The sequence below is a fragment of the Maylandia zebra genome, linkage group LG11, assembly GCF_041146795.1.
Source record: "Maylandia zebra isolate NMK-2024a linkage group LG11, Mzebra_GT3a, whole genome shotgun sequence".
NCBI lineage: Eukaryota > Metazoa > Chordata > Actinopteri > Cichliformes > Cichlidae > Maylandia > Maylandia zebra.
The window spans coordinates 35,052,423-35,075,349 of record NC_135177.1 but is presented as its reverse complement, the minus strand read 5'-3'; the positions used below and the strand labels follow the sequence as shown (position 1 = coordinate 35,075,349).

At 41.0% G+C, this 22,927-nt stretch overlaps 1 protein-coding gene across 1 annotated transcript in view; it reads right to left on the bottom strand.

Annotated features, from left to right (window-relative positions):
• mtmr11 (myotubularin related protein 11) overlaps positions 1 to 22,163 on the bottom strand; it is a 39,108-nt gene extending 16,945 nt beyond the window's left edge. The window contains exons 1-4 of the mRNA XM_004568576.4: positions 21,623 to 22,163; positions 11,094 to 11,163; positions 673 to 809; positions 443 to 512 (exon numbers count right to left, since the gene is read on the bottom strand). Of these exons, the coding sequence (XP_004568633.1) occupies positions 443 to 512; positions 673 to 809; positions 11,094 to 11,163; positions 21,623 to 21,679 (334 nt within the window). The 5' untranslated portion in view covers positions 21,680 to 22,163. The remainder of the gene's footprint in view (positions 1 to 442; positions 513 to 672; positions 810 to 11,093; positions 11,164 to 21,622) is intronic.
• Between the last annotated feature and the right edge of the window lie 764 nt (positions 22,164 to 22,927).

Sequence of the window (22,927 nt, the reverse complement as noted above, 5' to 3'; positions counted from 1 at the left end):
GAAGGGAGAGGAACAAATGCTGCTTGTTTGAGACAGAGCATGAACTGAGGGGCTGCAGCAAGGCTCAGTGAATGATAAATAAGGATTATTGTGAGTTGCGATACACGCAAAGACTTTGTGTACCAGGATGAAAGCATGAACCTGGAAATGAGCATCATCAGTCCCCTTTTGAATCGAAGACAATTTTTTTGTGAACTTCCTGACAGCGATACTGATACAAAGAAATATCTCAGTTAACAATCTGCACATTATCAGACTGTTCTTTGAACTTATTTTTAGTAACCTTTGCGTCATCGTGTTCACAGTAAGTGACATGATAGACAATTTATCTATCCGGTGACTGGAAGTTGTACAAAGGCAATAATTTACCAAGTAAACATCAATCAATAGCATGAATGGAAATGCTTTTGGAAGCCATGAGTAAAAAGGAAGTTTTACTCACCAACAACAACTTTCTCTATAGATGCCAAAGCCACATCGTGGTCTCCTAGTAGCACTGGGTCTGCATTGTCCTGCGTCATAAATATCATTCAAAGAAATAAAGTTCCCATGATGTCAGATGCACTTTATACATTTTCAAGGGTCATTCTTTTAAAACAGAAGATAGAAACACACTGTTAACACAAACATCTGTATGTGTTAGTGTTTATTCAGTGCAGCGTAGGGACTCACGTCAGGTTTGGGACTGTCCTGGGGCACAAAGGCCACTCTGAAGTGAGTACAGAAGAGGGTCCCAGACAGCCAGCCTCTTCCTTCCCTGGCAGTCAACTTCTTCCTCACCATAACAGCTCTCTGAAGTACACACTCGCCTAAAGAGGACATGTGGCACAAGTGTTATAAGAATTCATCGACGATACACATCAGGCAGAAGTTTCAATATTGCACATGTCTAACCATGACTGTGTCCTCTCCTGCACATAACAGGAAGTATACAAAAGATAAACAAGAAGTATGAAAGAGAGTGGGCTGCAGGGAGTGGGTGTAACAACATCCTTAAACCACAAGTTACGTCCTTGAATTGTTGCAAGTCCTTGACTGGATGGACAGAGAAGAGCAACGAATGCAGCGACGCTGTACTGAACCCTGCAAAGCCTGAACCATGAAATAGCCACTTTTTTTTTTAAACCAAAGTGTTTATTGAACATTCTGACAAATCAAAAAAAGAAAAGAAATGAAATATGAATTTGCATATATGAGTTTTAAGTTGTATCGCTTTTGGTACATCTGAGATTTTGGTTCAATTTATTGGTTAAAAAAAAAAAAAGTGGGAAAAAATGAGGCAGATTTTTTTTTCCAAGCACATAAACAATCATTTTAACCACAGGTATGGCCCGGCATTACCAAAGCAATTTTCTTTAAAAATCTATTTCTGCTCAAATAACACAAAACAATTGTCCAGAGGTCATCTGCAAAGGTTATTTGCAGATGACCTGCAAGAGAAAGCGCTTGGGAGCACAGGAAGTGATGGTGTTTGAATATCATCGACAGGTCAAGCAAATCCAAGTAAACAGTACTATTATTACCACAATATACAACTGCAAGTGTGTGCTGTGGATACCTTTATTCCCTTTAAAGAAGACAAATTACACACACTCACAATTTAACATTTTAATTGTGTGTGATAACAATAGGGCTGCCACAAACGATTATTTTGATAGTCGACTAGTCACCGATTATTTATGCGATTAGTCGACTAATCAGATCATCATCCACTGGACGTAAAACTACAGCTTATTGCACCAGCAGCATATGCTCTTATATAACTATCATTAGCTTACAGCTTTAAGCTTTTAAGGTGCTAACTAAAAATAAAGACAAGATGATAGTTTATTCAATTTTAATGAAATTTGCAGATTGTTTCGGTGAAGTTTAATAAACTCCTTGCTATCTAAAATATAACAGGACAACGGAGTATATTCTCCAGCATCTCACACTTCTGATAATCAGCTGTCTGCTTGACGTTTATTCAGCTGTGTAAAAACTATAACTTTAATCTCAGACAAACCGATTTCCTCAGGAACAAAAAAAAAAAAAAAAAAAAAAAAAAAAAGCCAAACAACAACATTTTTAATTTATCTAAGTGACTCATATATATTTAACCTGAGTAGCGAAAGACGGTGGTGGGTTTGAAAACAATTTGCCGGGAGTCCGGTGTTCTCACCGCGCTAGTGACCTAGCCCCCGGCTAGCTATCGAGCTAGTGGGTAACAGAGGTCTCCGAAACGTCGGAGCGCTTTTGAAAATATGTGGTGTCCTGCTAAACTGAGCCGATATTTGAGGTTTACACAGCTACATTCTTGGCTGAAAATATGTTAAACGTTTATTTTGTGACCCAGAAAGAATAATAAGAGTAATATTAAAACTAACTAGCTGCCGCCATTGTTGGAAACTGAGCTGGGCCGTGCTATGAATTCTGGGACACAGCTGCTTCTTCTTCTTCGGGGTTTAACGGCAGCTGGCATCCTTGTACATGCAGTGCTGCCATCTTCTGTTTCAGTCCGTTATTACACTCTTAAATCCTGCCACTTATTCCTGCGTCTTTTGGGATCTTACAAAGCTTCAAACGACGCGTCGACTATTAAATCAGTCGTCGACGATTTTGATAGTCGACGTAATCGTGACTAGTCGACAAATCGTGGCAGCCCTAGTGATAACATAGATACCTGTGTGTGTCTGTGTGTACTCAGCTCAAATTGTTTTCCAACATGGCCGCGGTACAGTAAGTTACTGTCAAGTTGCTGTTTTGAACATGTTGCCTCCAACATTTGTTACTGTGTGCAGTACGATGAGCTGCTATATTTATCTGATGCTGTGAAATGCAATTATAGAGGCTGTTAATGTGATTTTGGGGCATTTAGGTTTTGTATGAAAATCTGAAAGAAACACGACCTGCTTCAAAGGGTAGTGCATCCAAACAGAAGCAGCAAGATTTTTTGCTAGACTGCAAATGTCTAAGATAATGTGATGACCACAAGTTTTAGAAAAGAAAAGAAAAGACCTGCAAAGCCTACAAAACTGCCTTCACCTGACAGTACGATCAAAAGAAGACACCACAGGGGCTTTTTTTTATTTTTATTTAAACAGATATGAATATAGGTGCATCCTGAAATAGCAGTGTGTCAAAAATGTTTAAAACTCAGATCTACAATTTGAGGGAATCTTTAGTGGCAGCCTAAATCTCTGTATGTGTAGACTAACTGTTGGCTTCCATGCACACACACACACACACACGGAAAGTCTGGAACTTTCACTCGATTATCTGAAAATAACAGTAGAGTCAGAGCTCTGAGTCACTACAACATTTCACAAACACTTGAATTCTTTCACAACAACAATGAGATTCATTTCAAAATGGTTTTCCATCCATTCTCTTCTTTGCTTTGTGAAACTTTCAAGAACAAGATGATGAACAATAGAGCTGAAACAAGTGTGTGCAGCGATTTTCTCAGCCCAAAAGAAAAAGCGAATACAAAGATGGGGCGGTGCATGTTTTGGCTGTTGGCTATGGTCACATGATTGAACTTCACTGGTTGCTTGAACTAAGCCAAAGTACTTAAACATGTTTGACTTGACTTCAGAACTCTGATCGTTGTAGCCATTTTGTCCTTTACACGATCAGGACGAGAAGCTTGAACTACATCAGAAAACCTTCTGCATTTTTACTGCATCACTGGACAAGTCGTTCAGTGCAACACAGACAAAAAGTCTGCAGGAATCATCCCAGGAAAGAACGTTTTTCCAGCTTTGATAACACATAACATCCTAAACAGCGTACTTATGTGTGCTAGTAATCCTGTTAAGAATGTCTCTGGGTAAATGGAAAGAAAGAAAAGAAGCGTCTGAAATTCCAGGACAAAGTTCCAAAAACAAAACTTTTCACCCACAAAAGTCTTTCACACACAAACACAGATGTGCAGAAACACTAAGAGAACACAAAAGAAGAACAAAGGAAAACCATTACACACACACACACACACACACACACACACACACACACACACACACACACAGAGCAGTGAGGTAACAGTCTACCACAGGAACACAAAGCCTCTGCCAGTTAGACTGTGGGTTTCCATAGCAACAGGGTCTGGGCTTGGGTAGACGTGGAGAAAATGGCCTTTTTGTCCATGACAAAGCAAATGTTTTCATTTCATTCAAAAGACAATTTAAAAAAAAAAAAAAAGATGGGGGAAGACCAAACTGAAAAAAGAAAAACGTGCTGAGGAAACACTGAATTCCTTCTCAGGATAATGAAAGAACTGCAATAACACGGCCCTGATATGAAAAATGACAGCGGAGATGTTGGCTGTGTTTAATGAATGTTTTGGAGCATACCAAAGCACAAACAGGAAACGGACATTTCTTTTCCCTTGCACATAAAACCCTCATTTATGCCGCGAGAGAAAGAAAAAGAAGACAAGCCATAATTTGCTGATTGCGCAAGAGGAGCTTAAACAGTATGCCCTGTGATTATGCTTATGCCCTTTAGCCTTTAAAAGCATCCATTAAAAACCCTCTAGGCTGGGCTTATCAATTAAACCCAACCACACATGACCCAGCTACAGAGATTTAGGATTCTTTGGGCAGTGAACACGAGTCTTTAAAAGAGACAATCTGGGGTTTTGCATGCCTCTTTTTAATATCACTCCGGGGAGCAGCAGAGCCGAAAACATTCGTGTAGCTGGCAGATTTGAGACGCCTGCAGAGAAAGGAGAAGAATTTGCATTCTCTATTGAGATTTAAAAAGTTTGTGTAAGCAGGTGATTCATCCCAGCATGAGTCAGCTAGACAAGGGAAGGTGTTTATGAGACAGTTTAATCCAGTAGTCTTTTATGCTCTTCCTGAATAGCTCCAGGTACAGTTTTACAACTGCTGTAACAACTTGTAGCAACTTTTACGTTTTTTAGAAGTACAAAATTCATCAATTTACATTAAAAATTACAAATCATTATTATCGGTATTGGATACTTAGGGGATTTTGTGTGGTTTGCTGAAAACTTTCATTCAGTCTGTAACAGTTTATACAAGCCAAGGAAAGAGTCGATGTAAGTAACAAATGTCGTAAAAGAACAGTTAAACCTGGGTTCAGACCTTCGACTTAACCAGCTTGAAGTCTAATCACATAAAACTGAAGACATAAAAACATAATTCAACAAGCTGGCAGCGACAATTAATGAGTATCCTGTTAGTGCAATGGACAGTTGTCAAGTTGTCTGTGAGTGAGTGATGCATAACTACTGAAAGGAAAGGCAAAAAATACTTGCAAAACTAGTGCGGTGTCATGGTGGTCATGCATCCATGCATCCATGCATCCATCAATCCTCCCAGAACTGAAAATTATGCTACAGTAGTGCCGTAAAGTAAGTACCACAGACTCAACTGTTAAAATGTCCAACTTTAGCATTAAAAGTCAGGTTTACAGCAGGTTAAAAAAGAAAAACTGTTTTCACTTCTATGGATAGTTTCTCCCTAACACACAGAAAGCTGTAGCTCATTACTGTCTGTTAGGTCTCATCTCCACTAATTAGAGTCCCCCAACTCGACCTCTGCATTTTCCATGATAGTAGTGCCTATGAAAGCAGGATATTTTTTTAAATGGAAAAGTTTGGTTAGTGTAGGTATTGATGAAATTATAGTATTGTATTAGTCTCTTAGCACTAATCTGTTGTATTCACCCAGTTTACTGAGTGAGGCCTGAGCTGGATCCTTTCAGTGCTAAGACTTAAAAATCCATCCTGGGCTCCTCGTGATGTCTCCAAGACTGAGAGCAAAAACTAGAAAACTAGGAGGGGAAACTAATTTCATATGCTTCTACCTGCAACCCGATTCCTTCGATAGCAATAGCTCATTATTGTTGCTGACGGTGGAACAAAAGCTTCGCATTCTGGCTCAAGTCGATCTTCAAAATGAAGGTTCAGCACAAACATGCCAGTCCAGCTCACTTTTCACCTTGGCATCCCAAATGAATGAATGAGATCCTCGGATACATAAAACTCCTCCGCCTGAGGCAGCATCTTTTGCCACTCCGCTCCACCCTTTTTTCTTTTCTTTTTTTCCTCCATCAACTGGTTTCGTAAAATTGAAATTCCCAGAAAGAAAGTCAGACAGAGATGGAAACAGACTATAAAGAGTTGAGGCTCTGCCAGGTGTCAGGCCAGCTGTGCGTCATGTAACAGACAAATATCATTAAAACTGTTTGATGGCAACAGCAGCTTTACACATTCCAGGTGAATTAGTCTTTGAAAACATTACAGGAGGAAGAGCTCACCAAAACAAAATGTTGGGTTGGAGTTTGGACGCTCAAGGCCAGTACATATTCAATAACTCAGACTATTCTCAGAGCATAAAAACATTCAGTCCAAACAGGAAACAGTTTTTGACTGTCAGGATTTCTCACATTGTTGACTGAGTACAGGATGTGTTACTTTAGCAGCATACGGGGCTTTCCTTCACGCTAACTTCAGTTTAGATGAGAGAGAACGACGTGGAGGATGAGAAAATACAGCTGAGATGCATGTGAACCATGTGTGTTTTATTTGTTTCCATGCACATTTGTTTCTCATTTTCAGCTAGACGCATGCAGAGTGAAAGGTTTCTGTCCTCTTGAACCAACAGGGAGGATAAGCTCAGGTTTGGAAACAGTGGTATCCGTACTGACAAAGAAAATACTGGACACAGAAACAATCCTCAGCCTCCCAGTGTCAGAAAACTTCCTGTTCCATGTGATAATGTGATAGTGATCGTGTCTATCAAAGTGAAAAATCCTTTTATTTTTTTAACTGTTTTACTGAGACATCCATCTAAAGCAACGAACACAAAGAAAATTTAATACCTTTCTCAACATCGAGATCGAAACCCAAGTATGCAAATATCGATGCTGAGGTCTCTTGTCCATCAATCAACAAGCTGTAAAGCTGGTTGACAGCCTTTAAATCCCACAGTAACATTAGACTCTGGAAAGAGGGGATTGTGAAGATGCTCTGAAGGGGGTCCTGGCCTCTTGGCTTTGTGTGTGAATGGACAGTATCTCCCCCCTTCCCCAGTCACAGCATTGAAGCGGTACATGATCTACCTATGGCTGCTGAGCTGTCCTGACCCGTTTAGGCCTCCTGCAGGCCGGCTCGGTTTCTGAGGTCCTGTGTCCTGGTGTCACATGAGAACACCATCGATGTCTCATGCTGCCCTTTAACTACTGACAGAACAAGACAATGTCTGCAAATATATTTTGGATTCCACAAACTGCTTTTTCAGCTCATCAATGCGTCTGGCTTGAGAGGACACATATTTAAGACCCTTTTTAATCACAGCTTGAGACGGGCTACAAAGTAACAAAAACATCACTGTGCTGGTGGCACGAGACCCAATGAGACGGTTTTAACATGAGGAGGGTTGACAAATGAGCCATTCTTCTGAAGAGTGTCTGCATGTATGCATTCAAGCAGGGAGAGAGAAAGAGCGAGTCGACGGGTGCAACGTGAGCCCCTTCACTCAGATCGGTAACACTAACTCGTGATTTCTTTGTGTCTGAAAGTCAACTTGTTCTCACAAATTGCCTCAACACTTTCTCTACAGAGGATAAATTCCCCTGCCTGAAATCCAAGTCTGTAGTTTTAGGACAGAAAATTTAGATCTCAACAGAAAAAGAAAAAAAATCATGACAAGGCTCCAAATACACATCTGACTTCTGTCTATTAATATAAGGCAGGTTCTTGTGGACAGCTGTGTTCCTAATCTGGCTGGAATGAAGGTGGAGAAGGAGAAGAAAGACTTCAGAGAACAGTAAGATGCTGTTGGAGAAGGAGATGAAGTTTAAAGCCAGCAGGGGAAAAAATGTGCAGGAGAGACTTTCGACATTTCACAGTGAAATGCTAACGGCTAAGAATAGACTTTGCACTTGTGTGCGCGTGCGTGCGTGCACATGTGTGCCGTCAACCATTTGCAGTGTCCGGTGAGTGTTTGCTGAAAACACACTCACTGCTGGAAAACAAATTATGCTGGCTAGATAAATTAAGGAAGTGTGTGTCTTTAAAAAAAAAGATAAAACAATGCGTTGTGTTTGTGTGTAAGGTCAGTCAGTGGAAGCGCACAAAGTCACCGGACACCATCATGAACACCTGGCTAGTGCAGGGTTGGACCCCCTTTTACCTTCACAGCTACTTTAGTTCTCGTGGCACTGATTCAACAACGTTCTGGAAATATTTATCAGAGGTTTTGCTCCATGTTGGCGTGACAGCATCACACAGTTGCTGCAGATTTGCTGGCTGCACATCCGTGATGTGAATCTCATGTTCCATCCCAAAGGTGCTCTGTTGGACTGAGATCCAGTGACTGGGGAGGCCATTTGAGCACAGTGAACTTACTGGCATGTTCAATGAACCATTTTGAGATGGTCCGAGCTTCGTGACATGGCACTTTACCTCCTAGATGCAGCTATTAGGCTGTCTTGTTTAAATTATGCTTAAATGGTAATAACGGGCCCAAAGTGTGCCATGAAAATATCCCAGACACCACCAGCAGCAGCCTGAACCACTGATACCCGGATGGATCCATGCTTTCATCATCTGAATGTCGCAGCACAAATTGAGACTCATCAGATCAGTCCACGTTTTACCATCTTAGTGGTAGCCTCAGTTTCCTGTTCTTAGCTGGCAGGACTGGTCTTCTGCTACTGTAGCCTGTCCGCCGTATTCAGAGATGCTCTTCTCCATACTTTTATAAGAAGTGATTGTTTGAGTTACTGTTACCTTCCTATCAGCTGAAAGCAGTCTTGATATCCACTTTTGACCTCTGGCATCAATAAGTGATTAGAGAACTGCCGCTCACCGACTATTTTCTCTTCTTCTGACTATCCTCTGTAAACAAGATGGTTGTCTGGGAAAATCCCAGTAGTTCAGCAGTTTCTGAAATACTCAGACCTGCCCCTCTGGCACCAGCAACCACACCACGTTTAAAGTCTCTTAAATCACCTATATTCCTCATTCTGACGTTCAGTTTGAACCTCAGCAGGTCCTCATTTTCCACAGTGATGCATGCACACACACAAGACTAAAAGAAGACTTATATAAAACCTTTCACTGCTATCAGACCAGCACAAATGAGTTGTCAAACCACACCTATATTCAACTGCAACCTTTACACTGACCTCATTTACACACCAGTTTCATGGTCACTTCCACCTCATCAGCTGTCCCCAAGGCCCCACTTGGTCACAGTGACACACATATACAGGAAACAATAAAAGAGAAAATAGGGTTGGTGCAGTATTTAATATGTGTTTATACTCAGGATAAATATACTTTTATACTAGCAGTTACACATAGGTTAAAAAGTACTTGATAGGGGTTTAAGTTTATTAGACCTGTGGTTCAGGTCAATGCGCTCTGTAGGGCAATTGCTGCTGTTAGCTTTAGCAGCTTTGTTATCGCGCCTTTGAAAAATAAAAGGAGCAAAATGACAAAAACCGAGAAGAATTGGACAAAACATTCCACACACACTGAACCTGAAAAGGGTCAAATAGGATTCCTGACCTCATAAACTCCCAAACAGCTCACACATGCAAACACATTTATACTCAGTCTGCTCTGGGATGCTGAGCTGGGAGAAGCTGCTGATACGCAGCGTTAAAGATTAGCCTGCGTCAGATCAAGGAACTGTGGTCTGCTGCCATTCTTGTGGAAACCTCCAGTGCTGACACAAGAATATGAGCAGGCCTTGGCTCAGCGAATAACCCACACTGTATACCGGCAGTCCTGCACTGGTCAGCAGATTATCCCTCGGGAAGAGGCTTGACCCCTGGTAAACCTAGAAGGCTAAATTCTCTCCACAGCAGGAGTTTTACCAGCCGAGGAAGGCACAAGAAAGTGATTTCAGGCTGACACATGTAAGGTTATATCTCCAAAAAACATCTGATATATATATAAAAAAAAGAAGAAGAAGTGTAATATGCAACACTTGTTTTGTGAAAGGATTAAATTCCTGTGTAAGTGCACCATAGATCAGTCCCCGCTGCTGAAACCCATATGACACAAAACTCTCTACACTGCTCAGCATGAGCTGAAACTCACAGGCACCATCACTGCTCCCAAATCACTGACATCACAGCAGCTTTAAGGACGAGGGGCTTTATCTTCATCAGGAACTGATTTACATGTGCGAAACTAACGCACTTCCTGCTTCCGTCTGACCACATTTCATTCGACAATAAAGCCACCTGACTTTCTGATTTTATCTAATGTATTGTATTATTCTTCATAGAGGTTTACAGATTTCTCTCATGTATGTTTCAAGCTTTTCCACTGCAGATGTTTTCCTACATCAAAGGCAAAGCACCTGCTGTGGCATTCCTCCATCCGGCGGGGCTACAAGTGTAATATGGAAATTTTAACCCGAAGAGAACAATGAAAGCAGCAGCAGCAGCTTTATGTGGAGATATTTTTACTGACCTTGAAGCTACGGGGAAAATCATTGTGGAGTTTGTGCTGACTAAATTGACAGAGATTTTAATCAGTCCAAAGCAAGACAAGAGCAAATGACGTTGTAATACGAGTATTCAGCAGATTTGAGGTGAAAAACATAAATGAATAAACAGAGGAGAACACGGGGAGGGAAACATGTGGTTCGGATTTAGGCTTAATGTTGCAGCTGTTTCTTTTTTTTTCCAAATCATAGAAACAAAACAAGTCCAGGAAAGAGCCTGTATGTAAAAGATGGAAGGCATCACAGTGATGTTTGCATTATGTAGCATCAAACTGACACATCCAATTTTGTGACTCTAAAAATTAGCAAAACTTCAAAAGTGAACTTTATATTTTATCCAAAATAATCTGAAACTAGTGACTGGATCCAAAATTTAAACACAGGGGTCCCCCCCCCCGTGTTTTATCCAACTTCCAAACACATTTGCAAAGGAAAACAGAGCATCTGCTTTATAAAACAAAACCAAACAGGGAAAATTAATGCAATGTTTGTTTTTGTAAAAAAGCAAAAATCCTAATTGGAAGTCAAATCAGATTACTTTGCCATCCACAGTAGTGACTATTTCAATGATGTCTTTAGACATAACTACAAAATCAGTTTGTAAAAGCATAATCTTACCTGGTAGGCATCGGAGCCCAAACAGATCTCGACTCCTCGCGTTTACCCCGGTCTGACTCAGCATCCTCTCCTGAAGGCAAAGACAGCAGACATAAACATCATTTAATAGCCAAACAAGCTCTGTACAAACGTAAAAATATACCTGCACGTACGAGGCTCATTTTATATTTAACCCCTTCATTAGTTGAAATGAACCTTTGTCCCATATTTGCTCAGATAACCAACCAGCTCCTCAGCCCACAGAGTTCATCAAATCAGATAAGCAAATAACCCTCCTCACCAACACTTTACAGAGACCCTAAACACCACACTGGCAATGAAAGTTTTCTACTTTTGAAATGAATAATCTATTTCTGACCTCGACCACAAACTGTTTACACGAGAAATCCAAATGCAGACAAAACAACAGCGAGTCGACTCCTGGTGGGAGCATCGCGTCACCTCCGGCCTTGATTACATTTAAACCATGGCTCTGGCCGACGCCCTCATTAAAGTCTGACTCTCAGTCTCAGTGGACTTGTTTTCAAAGACAAAGAAACAAAGCCAACTGCACAAAGTCCCATGATTCTTAATTTCCATGTTGCTTTTCTGTTTGTTCCTGCTTTCTCTGGTCTCACGTACTTGAGCAGGACTGGGAGCAGAATCCAAGCCCACAGAGCCACTGAGGTTTCTATAATCAGGCCGTGAGCTTACTAGCACACATGCTTCCACTTAACTTTGCTACTAACCCCCCTTTGTGAAGGCCATTTACATTTATCGCCTTAAGAGCCCATAATAAGCCGAGGTCTGCAATGTGAGAGGATGGTATGATTATACAGGTGGCAAAGAAAGCTTTAAAATAGTACAGAACAGAGGAAAGGCCCAAATTTACATTGCAGAGCCTCAGATTTCTCTCCAAACACTTCTGGCTGCGTTTGGCGCACAGTGAAACTATTAATCACCGTTTAATGCACCGGCTTTATCGTGAAAAGACTCCGAGTCAGCAAGGAGGCGCGAACAATAACAATGAATCCACTCAGTCGCCTGTGTTATGCTAACAATTTTGCAGCGTGGTGAATTCTGTTTTAGCGGCCTGCTCGTGAAAACCTGACGCTGTAAGCTTTGTGGGCCTTGATGAAAAGAAGAAACTGGGAGCGCTTGACAAAGAGGACCTTTGCTCCCTGTGAAGGTTGTAAAAATCACACATCATGGCTCTGACTTTTCCGTCTTTCTGTGAGAGCGTCTGGCTGTCTCTGTAGTAAAAAACCCACAAATTGTGCTGCTTGGTACCGATGCTTTTAAATCCATGCGTATGTAACATGTGTGCACGGCTCCATGTTAGCCTTTGGGGGTGTGGCTACGAACGCTTACGCGACATATTGTGTTTTTAATCGAGGCAGTAAATCTGTGAACTTACACAGATTTACTGCGTTAACAGAAACATATTGTGGAAAAACTGGTTAGAAGTATTTTTATTACAATGCTGGTGATTTGACTTTGTGGGGATAAACTTTGCTTACTTCACAGAAATCTTTGCCTTTCCCTGTTATTTTTGGCCATTTCACCAACAACAGTTTATTATAAGGCTTCAATTAAATTAAAACCCAGTCCTGGGGCAGACCAGAGCCTCTTTTGGTGAACACTAAGATGTATTGTGTATATACCAGAGTCATCACTGCCTGATTCAAAATCGGCCTTTGGGAGGCCCATTTATCCGTTTTACCCTTTTCCTGTTATTTCTGGTCATTTAATAAAAAATATTAAATTTATACCTCAGCTAATGAAGCCTCACATGGTTTTTCGTTTTCGTGTTATCAGTTCACTACTTTTTAAGGTGAGTAAATGAAACCTGTTGCTTGTCTTATTGCCAGGCTTTTCCTGGCTCAAACTGAGTGCTCGGGGAGTTGCTGTGCGTGTAAGCGCAACTGTTTTCCATATAATCAAGTCAAAGAGTATTTATTATCGGTATTATTTTGATTAACATGCATGTTCCTATTATTTACAAAAAGGTAAATATTTTGATCACAGCTGTGGTGTTTTTCCTCAGGAAACCCGAAACCTTTTGACATTTCTTCAGCAGGAAAAACTCCTGCGTGTGCACGTGTACTGTAGCTGTTAACTCAAAGTTTTGGTGACGTTTTGAAAACAGAACAATAAAATACTACGAGCACTTAATAATGTCAAGTTGGAAAATTTCTTGCTTTGAAATCAAAATCCAGACTCTTAAATCTCTAATAAAACAACAGGAATCAGCTAATTGCAGTTCTCCCTGCAAATATTTTCCAAAAGATCATAAATATGATTATTTTCAGCCATTTTACGAGCTAAACTAAAATGAATAAAACTGTCTGCTACGAGACCTCGCTAGAGAAAAACAAAAGTTAGGACACTAAAGTTTTTTTTACAAGCCTTCGTTTGTGCCAGAGCATTGTTCATTTTTTTTTCCCCATCTGGCTTTAAAATGTCTGCACATTCTTTCTGTCTCTCCATCAACACCCACAGAAAACCCACATTCCCCTTTAAATACATCAAAGATATTCATTTATCTCTCAAGTCTACATGTCCTCACCGCGAAAGGCGAGTAAACTCACTTTAATAACACAGCAAAACACAAGGTGAAGCGCCGGCTGTGATACGAGAGGAGAGGAATGAATGATTCCCACTTTTAGAACATGTGAAATGCAGAGAATTTAACCTTCACAAGCAAGTTTTGCACAACCAAGGCAAATCAGGAAGAGATAAGGAAAACTGAGATAATGTCTACTTTAACTTAAACATACTTTGACCACAGTAAGGCCACCCTTAAATCTCGGACTCACGTGTCACTTAAAAACCACATTTCCAGGGCCGTGTTTCTGCTGACATGTCACTTTTGCTTTCATTGTGTGGCTTTTGAATACCCTACTATATCACTTTCATTGCCCACCCCCACCCGTCTCCCTCTCTGCCCCACTTTTGCCCTCCTCAAACTCCCTCCCTCTTATCCTCGGGGACTGTGGCCAGGGCTTATTGCAGTTTCCATTGCTCATGGCTTCCCTTTGCTACTGCAGCCAGACTTCTGCAGTAAGCGTGCCTTGTTCCTGGGTCGGGAACAAACTTCTTTCCCCAAACACGTGGCCAAAATCACGAGGGAACAAACTTATTTTTTGGTAGACATACATCTCATCATGTTCCATTTTCATTCCCTATATTTAAACTGCTTACCGCATCTTAAAAATTATTTTAATTTGCATCACTCTGAGGAGTCTCTGCTTCACCAAAAGTCTTGAATGGCGATCTAACCAGTCCAAAAACAATGATGTTGAAGTTAAATATCCTCAGTTGGTGGAGAAGGAATTTTATTTGCAGTCTTTTACCAAAACATACAGTTAAAATTTGGACTCTATTGTTAATATGAACAATCCTGGGTCTATTTTGAAAGCTACCCCCACTGTGTAATGCCTGGCTTATAGCACACGCACATTAGCTTTTAGCCACCATTCTCCCACAGCCTGTTTATTTATATTGTGCTTTTCATTTCCTTACATGAATGAGGGAAGTCACATGGTGACTCGGAAGGAAAAATCAGGACGTGATGCAGTTTTGCTAAACAGGGACCACTTTGAAGTGTTTTTCTCGGCAGACATAAAACAGAACGTTGGATTTGCTTTAGAGCTAGACCTGTGATATTTTACTGTAGATGATACCACAGAAGCAAAAGAACTGATAGAATCGCACTCAAAAGGAAAAACCTGAAGGGCAACCAACCTCTGTGGAAATGCACCAAGCCTTTACTAAATGCTGACAAACAGCAGAATTTCAGCCAAAGCTCCATTTGATCTTAATAAAAGGAAACACAGAAATTAGAGAAACTGTTTATTAAATATATTAAATTATACATCAATATTTATCAATCTTTAATGAGCTGGGCATTCTAGTGGTTAATATTTAATATTTAATGTGGAAATTGATGCGTCGGCCTATAGTGAACATCCAGTTTAACCCATTTCTGTAGAAAACCTTGAAGCAATCATTCTAAATCTTTTATCATGACTGTCTGCTAACAAGACTTTGTTATATATATAAAAACACTGTCAGTGTAGACATAAAAACACTGATAATAACGATGTGTTTATGGTGTCCCTGCACCAGGAATGCATTTCCTACATCAAACAGCGGCCCCCACAAAGCAAGTACCATAACAAACCATATGCATACAATTGGACGCACTGTCAAAGTCCTCCCACAAGCAAATCTCACAATTCAGTCGTTGTTTTGCTTCACCAAGTCCGAGGCCCACTTACTGAGCTGGGCCAACCAATTTTAATTTTTATTCAAATTGTGACTTTTGTTCGAAATCATTATTAAATCAGGATAAATTTGTTCCTTTTCTGCACTCATGAATATGAAGCTCTTGTCTTTTGAATCAAACCAACTCCTTCCTTCACAGCAACGCCTCCATCTTTCCATAACAGCTCAGACTCACTCACAGTTTAGTAGAGCTCGGGCTGGAAAGACGATCTTTCCACAGAACAAGTAAATTCCAAGAAACGTTTCATTGATTAGCCTGTGATCAGGATCATTAAGGCAGCAGCTGCCTCTGACTGTCTCCAATATCAGCTACATTTAAACTGAGATTATGGTTTTTGATGTAACTGAGCAGCCCAAGAAAGACCAACAACTTCAATTTCAACGGTCACAGGACTTTTTTCTTTTACCATTAATGGGACGGTGACTAAAAAATGTTTGACGCTGGACTTGTGGCTGATGTCCAGCCCTGATGTCCGGTGCACTTCAAAATGTAACGCTAATTTACACAACGGATACAGTTAGCCAAGAAAACGATGATTACACATCTTTACTAAGATCATGTGCAGATATGCCCTGACACTGCGGTGAACTCTGGAGCTTCGATCAAAGGTTAATGTTAAATGTTTCCAGCTATCGGTTGTACTTTGGAAAGAACTGCGGGTTGGTAATTGGTTTAAACAAACCATTGTGTCTCCACTACGATTTGTAATGTGTCTTGAACTTTGACCCTCAGCTTGAATAAAAAAGAAAAAGAACACAGATGGTCTTTCATTATATCTGCCTCTACATTATTCCCGTCTGGCTGTGGTAGACTGTCAGACAATGACACACTGTCAGATCGGTACGGTGAGGCTCAAAGGTCACACGAAATGAAAACAGTGCTTTGGTTATGATGGGAGAGCAGAGCAGTCAACAGATTTGTGAGATTAAATGCCAACTTTAGACAAACACTGATAGTCCTTGACATTTTACCAGATCAATAAGATTCACCTCTTAAGTCACCATCACCCGTATGCCACTAACTTGGCAATGATCAGATACCAGGTAACTTCTGACGACTCAACCTCTGAGCACAGCAATCATAGGATCCTTCTGTGGAGTCAGCAGATACACTTCCTGTTCCATGCTTCAGTCATAGGTTTGAATGAAGTACGAGAAAATAATCCACCCATCTATTTTCTCCCGCTTATCCACTTCAGAGTTGTTGGAGCCTATCCCAGCTACCACAGGACAGGGACAAGTTACCTATGTTAGCAACAGCTGGGCTAATGAAGAGAGACAGACAACCATTCGCACTCACATTCACACCTTTAATTAAAAATGATCAATTAATCAATCCACACTAATGGATTAATAACTGAGAAGAGGAAAAATGACTCAGACAATAGCTCTTAGTTACATGACTGAATCTCTGCAAACACGTTTGTCATGGGCTCATCACACTGAAGGATTATCTGCACGCAAGCAAAACCCACCCAAATGGACTGATCAATCAATACATGGACTAAAAGCAAAGCCAGAAAGCCTCCAGTACCAAAAACATCTCTCTGTGCAGATATCTGTTTATAGAAACCAGACAAACATGAACAAACGACAGAAGCAGCCCTGTCACAAGCTCTGAATGAAATCTGACAGCAAATGTCATCAGTCGCTACACTTCCTGTCAGAGGATCCCTGACAACACTCTTCATTTAAGGGAGGGGAGGGCTGCATGGCCACTAGACAGATGACTCGGTGACTTAAAGGTTATAAGTCTGATGCGCAGCGGCCAGCGTGCCCATCAGCAGCACCACGTCCTCCGCCTGGTCTCTGCAGCACTCTCTCGTCTCTCTCTAGCAGATTAATGTCTCAAATGGCTTAAATGAAATACCAGCGCTGGACTTGAACATTATCCAAGTGTGACAGTTCACCACCCGTGTGTGACATTATCACAGTCACTCCATACAGTCAAAGAGACAAACGACCGAGCCTCTACAAGCCAAGCCTCTCCGTTAGCGAATGGTGCCGCTAGTTAATTATCACCCAATGCCAGATCAATACCCCTTCTAACCGGACCATAAATCTGCTGTGGGGTTAAGAGGAACCCATTGTTACGCTCTGTTTAAGCCGTGGGAGCATCTGCAGCACAGAGGCTAGTGATGAATGTGTTGCCGGGGCCCCGTGGGAGCGGGTGTGGGTGACTGTACTGCTTTGGCCCACTTCTATCGGGGCTGAGATCTTAAGCCACTCTGAATAGCGCTCAGATGATCCGTCCTCTGGCATTTTTGATTCTGTGGAGCTTTGTGGTGTGTGCCTTTCATGCTGACTGCTTCAAAGCTGGCTGGGAGATGCAGATAGAGTGAACTCAGGGGGAATGCGCAGCCAAAACAAGCTTGAATATGCCTGTTATTCTGTCAAGATGCAGGCCTGCGCATCCTTGTAGCATTTAAGTGCTGCTGTTGTTTTCTGTTTCACTGAGCTGAAACTGAGACTTTAAACTAGAGGTGAGGGAGCTTTTTCAAATCTGTGGAATGATTAAATTCACTTTAGAAATTCACAAACTACTCCTACATTTAAGTCTTTGCTCAAGATTAATTTTTACTCTTCAGCCTTTAAGTCAAATTAAACCTTAGACAGGAAGCTGCACTTAAAAACTGCACTAATAATTACAGGAGATCTTTGTTAACGCTGGTTTTACATGTGCTGGAAATATAAAGTTGACCTTGACTTTCATCTTTCAATCTTCTTGGTTCAACTTTTAAATTTAATATTTGCACTAATTAGCACAGTTTCTGAGTGCAGCTTCATACCAGAGATCGCCAGCACTAGTTGATAAATTAGGACGTCACAAACTCCCTTTGGTTAACACATTTTCCTCCCAAGCAAAAGATCCCACTTAGACTGCAGTAGGAGACACAAAGCCAGCCCTGTGCACTCCCAGTGCATGTTGATAAATCAGTACCAAATTGAATATGCAAATCTATCCACGATGGTGACCCCTCAGAAATAAGGGAGCAGCTGATAATTGAAAAGATAAAAAATAATTGGGGAAAAAACAAACAAACAATTATTTATCATCTGTCTTTTTTTGTTCATTTTTGTCACAGAGATGCTCTTTTATCCTCTAAAACCGAACCTCACTCCTCACAAGTCAAGAAAACCGACATTAATATTTAATTCAGTGCTCTGGAAGCACTTTGGTTTTAATTCATTTTTCTTAAACGTTAAATTCATTATGTTTCAAAAGTCACACTGTTGTGTTAAGTATTTATAATCTCAATTCTGATGAAAATCCATGTGTGATTACGGTTTGTTTGCCTTTTGCAACACACCAGGATTCAAGAAGATTAAACGTCCAAACGGCAAAGCCATCTGGTCCGAGATGAGCCCAGGTTGGATTCAGTTTTTTAAAACCAATCTTAACACATGCTCATGGCACTGAAACATAAGAGTGTGTGGGTGGCCTCTGCACAGCCTCTACATTACAGTAACTCAGAGTAGTAGTGAGCTGAGGGTATGAAATGAATAAAAGCATTGAAGCTGAAGTTAAGATACGTTAATTTCCTAAATCTCAGGCACATGGGGTTCAGGCGGGGGGGATGTGATGATTCCTGAAAGTCTCGTTCTGAGGTAATCGAATTCAAATGTCTTGAACCGCAAAACCACTGTCTCCATGGTGACAGCCAGATGTTGTGCAGCGCACATCACCTCCCCACCCGACTCCACATGCAAGCCTCGCTTGAGGGCAGAGTACAGGCATCTGTTACCATTTCCCCCTGCGGCTGCTGAAAATAACCGAGGAGAGACAGGCAACACAAAGACACAGCCAAGAGTCTGTTCCCGAAGGAAAAAGGCGGATCCTGACGCATTCATACTGCCTGTGTGTACGCACAGCTTTGTGCTGCACATCAAACCAACGGCCTCTTCAAATCCCCACCCCCTCAAGAGCTCCTAAATGGGGACAGCATCAAAAAAATTCACCTTTACTGTGTCAAAGCCGTTCATTACAACATCACGTGACCAGGAAATTATCAACGGAGACCAAAGAAGGAGGAAGGGGGCCACAGGAAGCCAAAATATTTCGCCAGAACTAAATACAGTGGAGAGAATTGACCTAGTTGACTAAAACCAACGGTTCCCAAATGAGGCGGCTTTTGATTTTGTGACAGTCATAAATTATGGTGGAATTGCTCTGTTTTTTTTATTATTTATGCATGTAACAAAAAAAAAAAAAAAAGAGAGAAAGAAATCCCATTTTTGAGTTCCTAAACACAAATTTTGCACACGCATCAGAAGTGCTGGAAATTTACATAGTTCATGCACCCCAACAAAATTTCAACAAAGTAGCCCCAGAGCTGTATTTTGCATACATGTGTGCAAAAGTAAAATTCCAAGACATAGCCATCATCTGAACACAACAGGAAGTCTGCCATTTAACGTGCAATTCTGCTGCCATTTCTGCCATTTCCAGGCATTATATGTTAACAAGCTCATTCTAGAGATTTAATCAGATCAACCTTTAATCAGCTCCATCAGCCCAACGATGCTAAACTGCAAAGCCTTTGAGTTTTCATTGAAGAGCATATTTCCAGCACCATGACGTAAAGAAACTGACTCATTCATTCTCTAATCTGCCCCAAGCTTCAAACGCTTGATAAGAGTGCGGACCTGGAGGTGTTTACATGCTAATTTTGAGTCACAGTCATACTGCAACAGGAAATAAGCATTCTGTGATAAACAACATGCTTATGGGCTACATGACATTTTGCATGTTGGTTGTACACGAGATATAGCAACACCCTGCACAATTAATGGCTGTTCTCACCACAAAGTGGACACACAACGTGTTTTGTAAAGCAGATAAACACATATTTGGACTCTGTACTTGAGTTATTCAAGTAAAAGTCTGGTATTTTTAAGAAAGTGATTCAAGGCTGCAGGATCAACATGCATTACCTAAAGTAAAAGTACTCATTATTCAGAATGATCTAAATTACATCATTGGATCATAATTACTGATCTGTACAGTACTTTAATGTCGTTTTAGCTACCTATAATTAATGATATACTAGTAAATTGATATTTTTAAAAATCTGCAAAATAATAACTTCCTTAAACTTTCAAATAAAAGGTACTGAGTACAAAATGCACTATTTATGTCCAAAGCACACTGGAGTAGAAGTAAAAAGCTGCATAATACAGAATTTGAAATAACCTATTCTAGCATATCCCAAACACATCTCAAGCCAGAAGCTGCAATCAGCTTTGGGCAAAGGGACTTTTATATGTCCTTTATTAATCCAGGTAAAAAGTGTTTTTTGAAAACGGATTAAAACAGAAACTGCAACAAATAGACCCTTTACAGCCCCGACAGGACTGGATTCATAATAAGGTAAGTATAATAATGTAGTCATATAGATAGAAAAAAGGTAATTTCTTTTTTTCTATATATAAAACCCTCTGTAAAGCCCGTATCTACAGCACTTTTGGCACATTCATATTTCAGGGTGGACCTGTGGCCACCTCATGTCCCAATCTGTGGACACACCCCTGTAGGTGACCTTTAATAGTAAACAAAAGCAGGCTGAAACGCTCACCGCACAGCTCTCTGACGTTAATGATGAAGACCATCTGCACCGTTTGTCTTTATGTGCTACAATTTAATCCCCACACCAGAATCCCAGAGGTGATTAAGATTCCCCATCCTTTCACTGGCCTTTAATTAGGTGTGCAGCCAACGATGGTGACACGATGTACCCTTACTGTAATTATAAATCTCCTTGTTATCCCCACAGAGGGAAGCAGAGGCAGCCTTTGCTCGTTTCCCCCCTGCAAAGCTCCAGCTCTGAGTGGTGAACACTCCTGAAGAACCTCTGAGCAGGGACTGCAGATTTTTGGTTGCAACCTGACTACATGACTGTACATTTATAGCTCAGTTTGGTGAATGACGGTCAGTGTTTCCTGCATGATGACACTGCCTGCTCTGTGGCCTGTGAGGTGTTTAATCACGCAAGGAGTGCTGATGAGTTATAGCACTGCGAGATCAACTTAAAGAGGTCAAACCTGCTCTAAAAAAATCATAAATCAAGGCGATAATTGCGTGCACCATTCATACTGAAGCTACATGCTGCAGGAGCGAGCCCAAAACAAGTGTAGAAAAGCTCCGTGGTGAGTGTGAGAAAGACAGAAGAAGGAAAACGAGCGGTCACAAATGAAAGGATCAAAAAACCAAAGCCTGTATCAGTGAATAACAAAGCCGTGCCGGAGCGTTGTGACCTTACCTTGATGTCTGGGAGCATTTGTCTCACTTTGAACGTGGTTTTAGATCCTGTCAACATTTTTCACGACGGCTCAACTCGCACTGAACTGAAGAGCAGGAGCGGACTAAAGCTCGCAGAGTGGATCAAAAAAATCTGTGTTGTTATGAGCTGACGGTCGCGACGTTAGCGCTCTCCTCTTCCCATGTTCAGTCGTTAAAACGCGAAAGAAACGTCCGGGGGCGAGCAGCTACGCTCGGCTAGCCTGTATCACCGGCTGCTGCTACAACTGAGGTGTTCACTGTGGACACGCAAACTATTTTCATCGCTGTTGTCACTGACAGCATCTGAGACTATGACCACACCAAATATTAAAAAAAAAAAAAAAAGCGAAAGCACAACCTACTGAACTAAGACCGTGAGGACTCTCTTATGAAGTGGCGTGACGGAGAGATGTGTTCACCGTTAACTGGGGCTTTGCTGCCCATTGCGTAGCGCTCTATTTGTTTATGCCTTCGCCATAGTGAAACACACCGGTGGAAAAAACAGAAAAGCCAAGCGCAGCAGCGGTGTGGAGCTTCTTAAAGGCACAGGACATCTTTACTGCCAAATGGAAAGTTAATAAGGGAGGGAAGAAAGACTGTGACAGGAAGTTTTGTCATATTCCTTTGAACAACCGTTTTACCTACTTTCACTTAACCCCTTGAACTCAACACAGAGATATAGCGGTAGAAATGTGAAAACTGGAGTAAAGTGATGACAAGTAACACGCTTAACTTCGTTTTTCATGACTCACAGACTACTTTAATCATATTTTAATATACTTTCGTCTTTTCTCTCTTCTCTTTCACTTCTTACCTTAACCAGTCGAGGCCCATGGTATTTTTCAGGTTAAAAAGGGGTTCTTCCTCCCCACTGCCATCAAGTGTTTTCTCATAGAGAAACATTTGATCATTGGGACTCTTTCTCTAATATTGTAAAGTTGTAAACTCATTAATATCTGTTCTTGTGAACTGGCATTATGTAAGTTAAAATGAATTAAATGCAATGCGCAAATGTAAAGCGGGAAAAATAATCTGTACTGACCTAAAAATATCTGTTAAAAATGAAACATTGGGATAAATTACATTACTGCTACAGTATCTATAATACTTTATGATAATCAGGACTCTAAGCATGGTATCAGGCCTCTGTTCTAACATCACAAAATGTGATTCTATCTTTAGCTCTGCTGTACCCAGACTACTTTAAATCCAGTGTACAGTACCACCGTGTGCTAACTCCCAGTTTTGTGTTTACCCATAAAAGTAAACTTAAGAAAGAACCAAT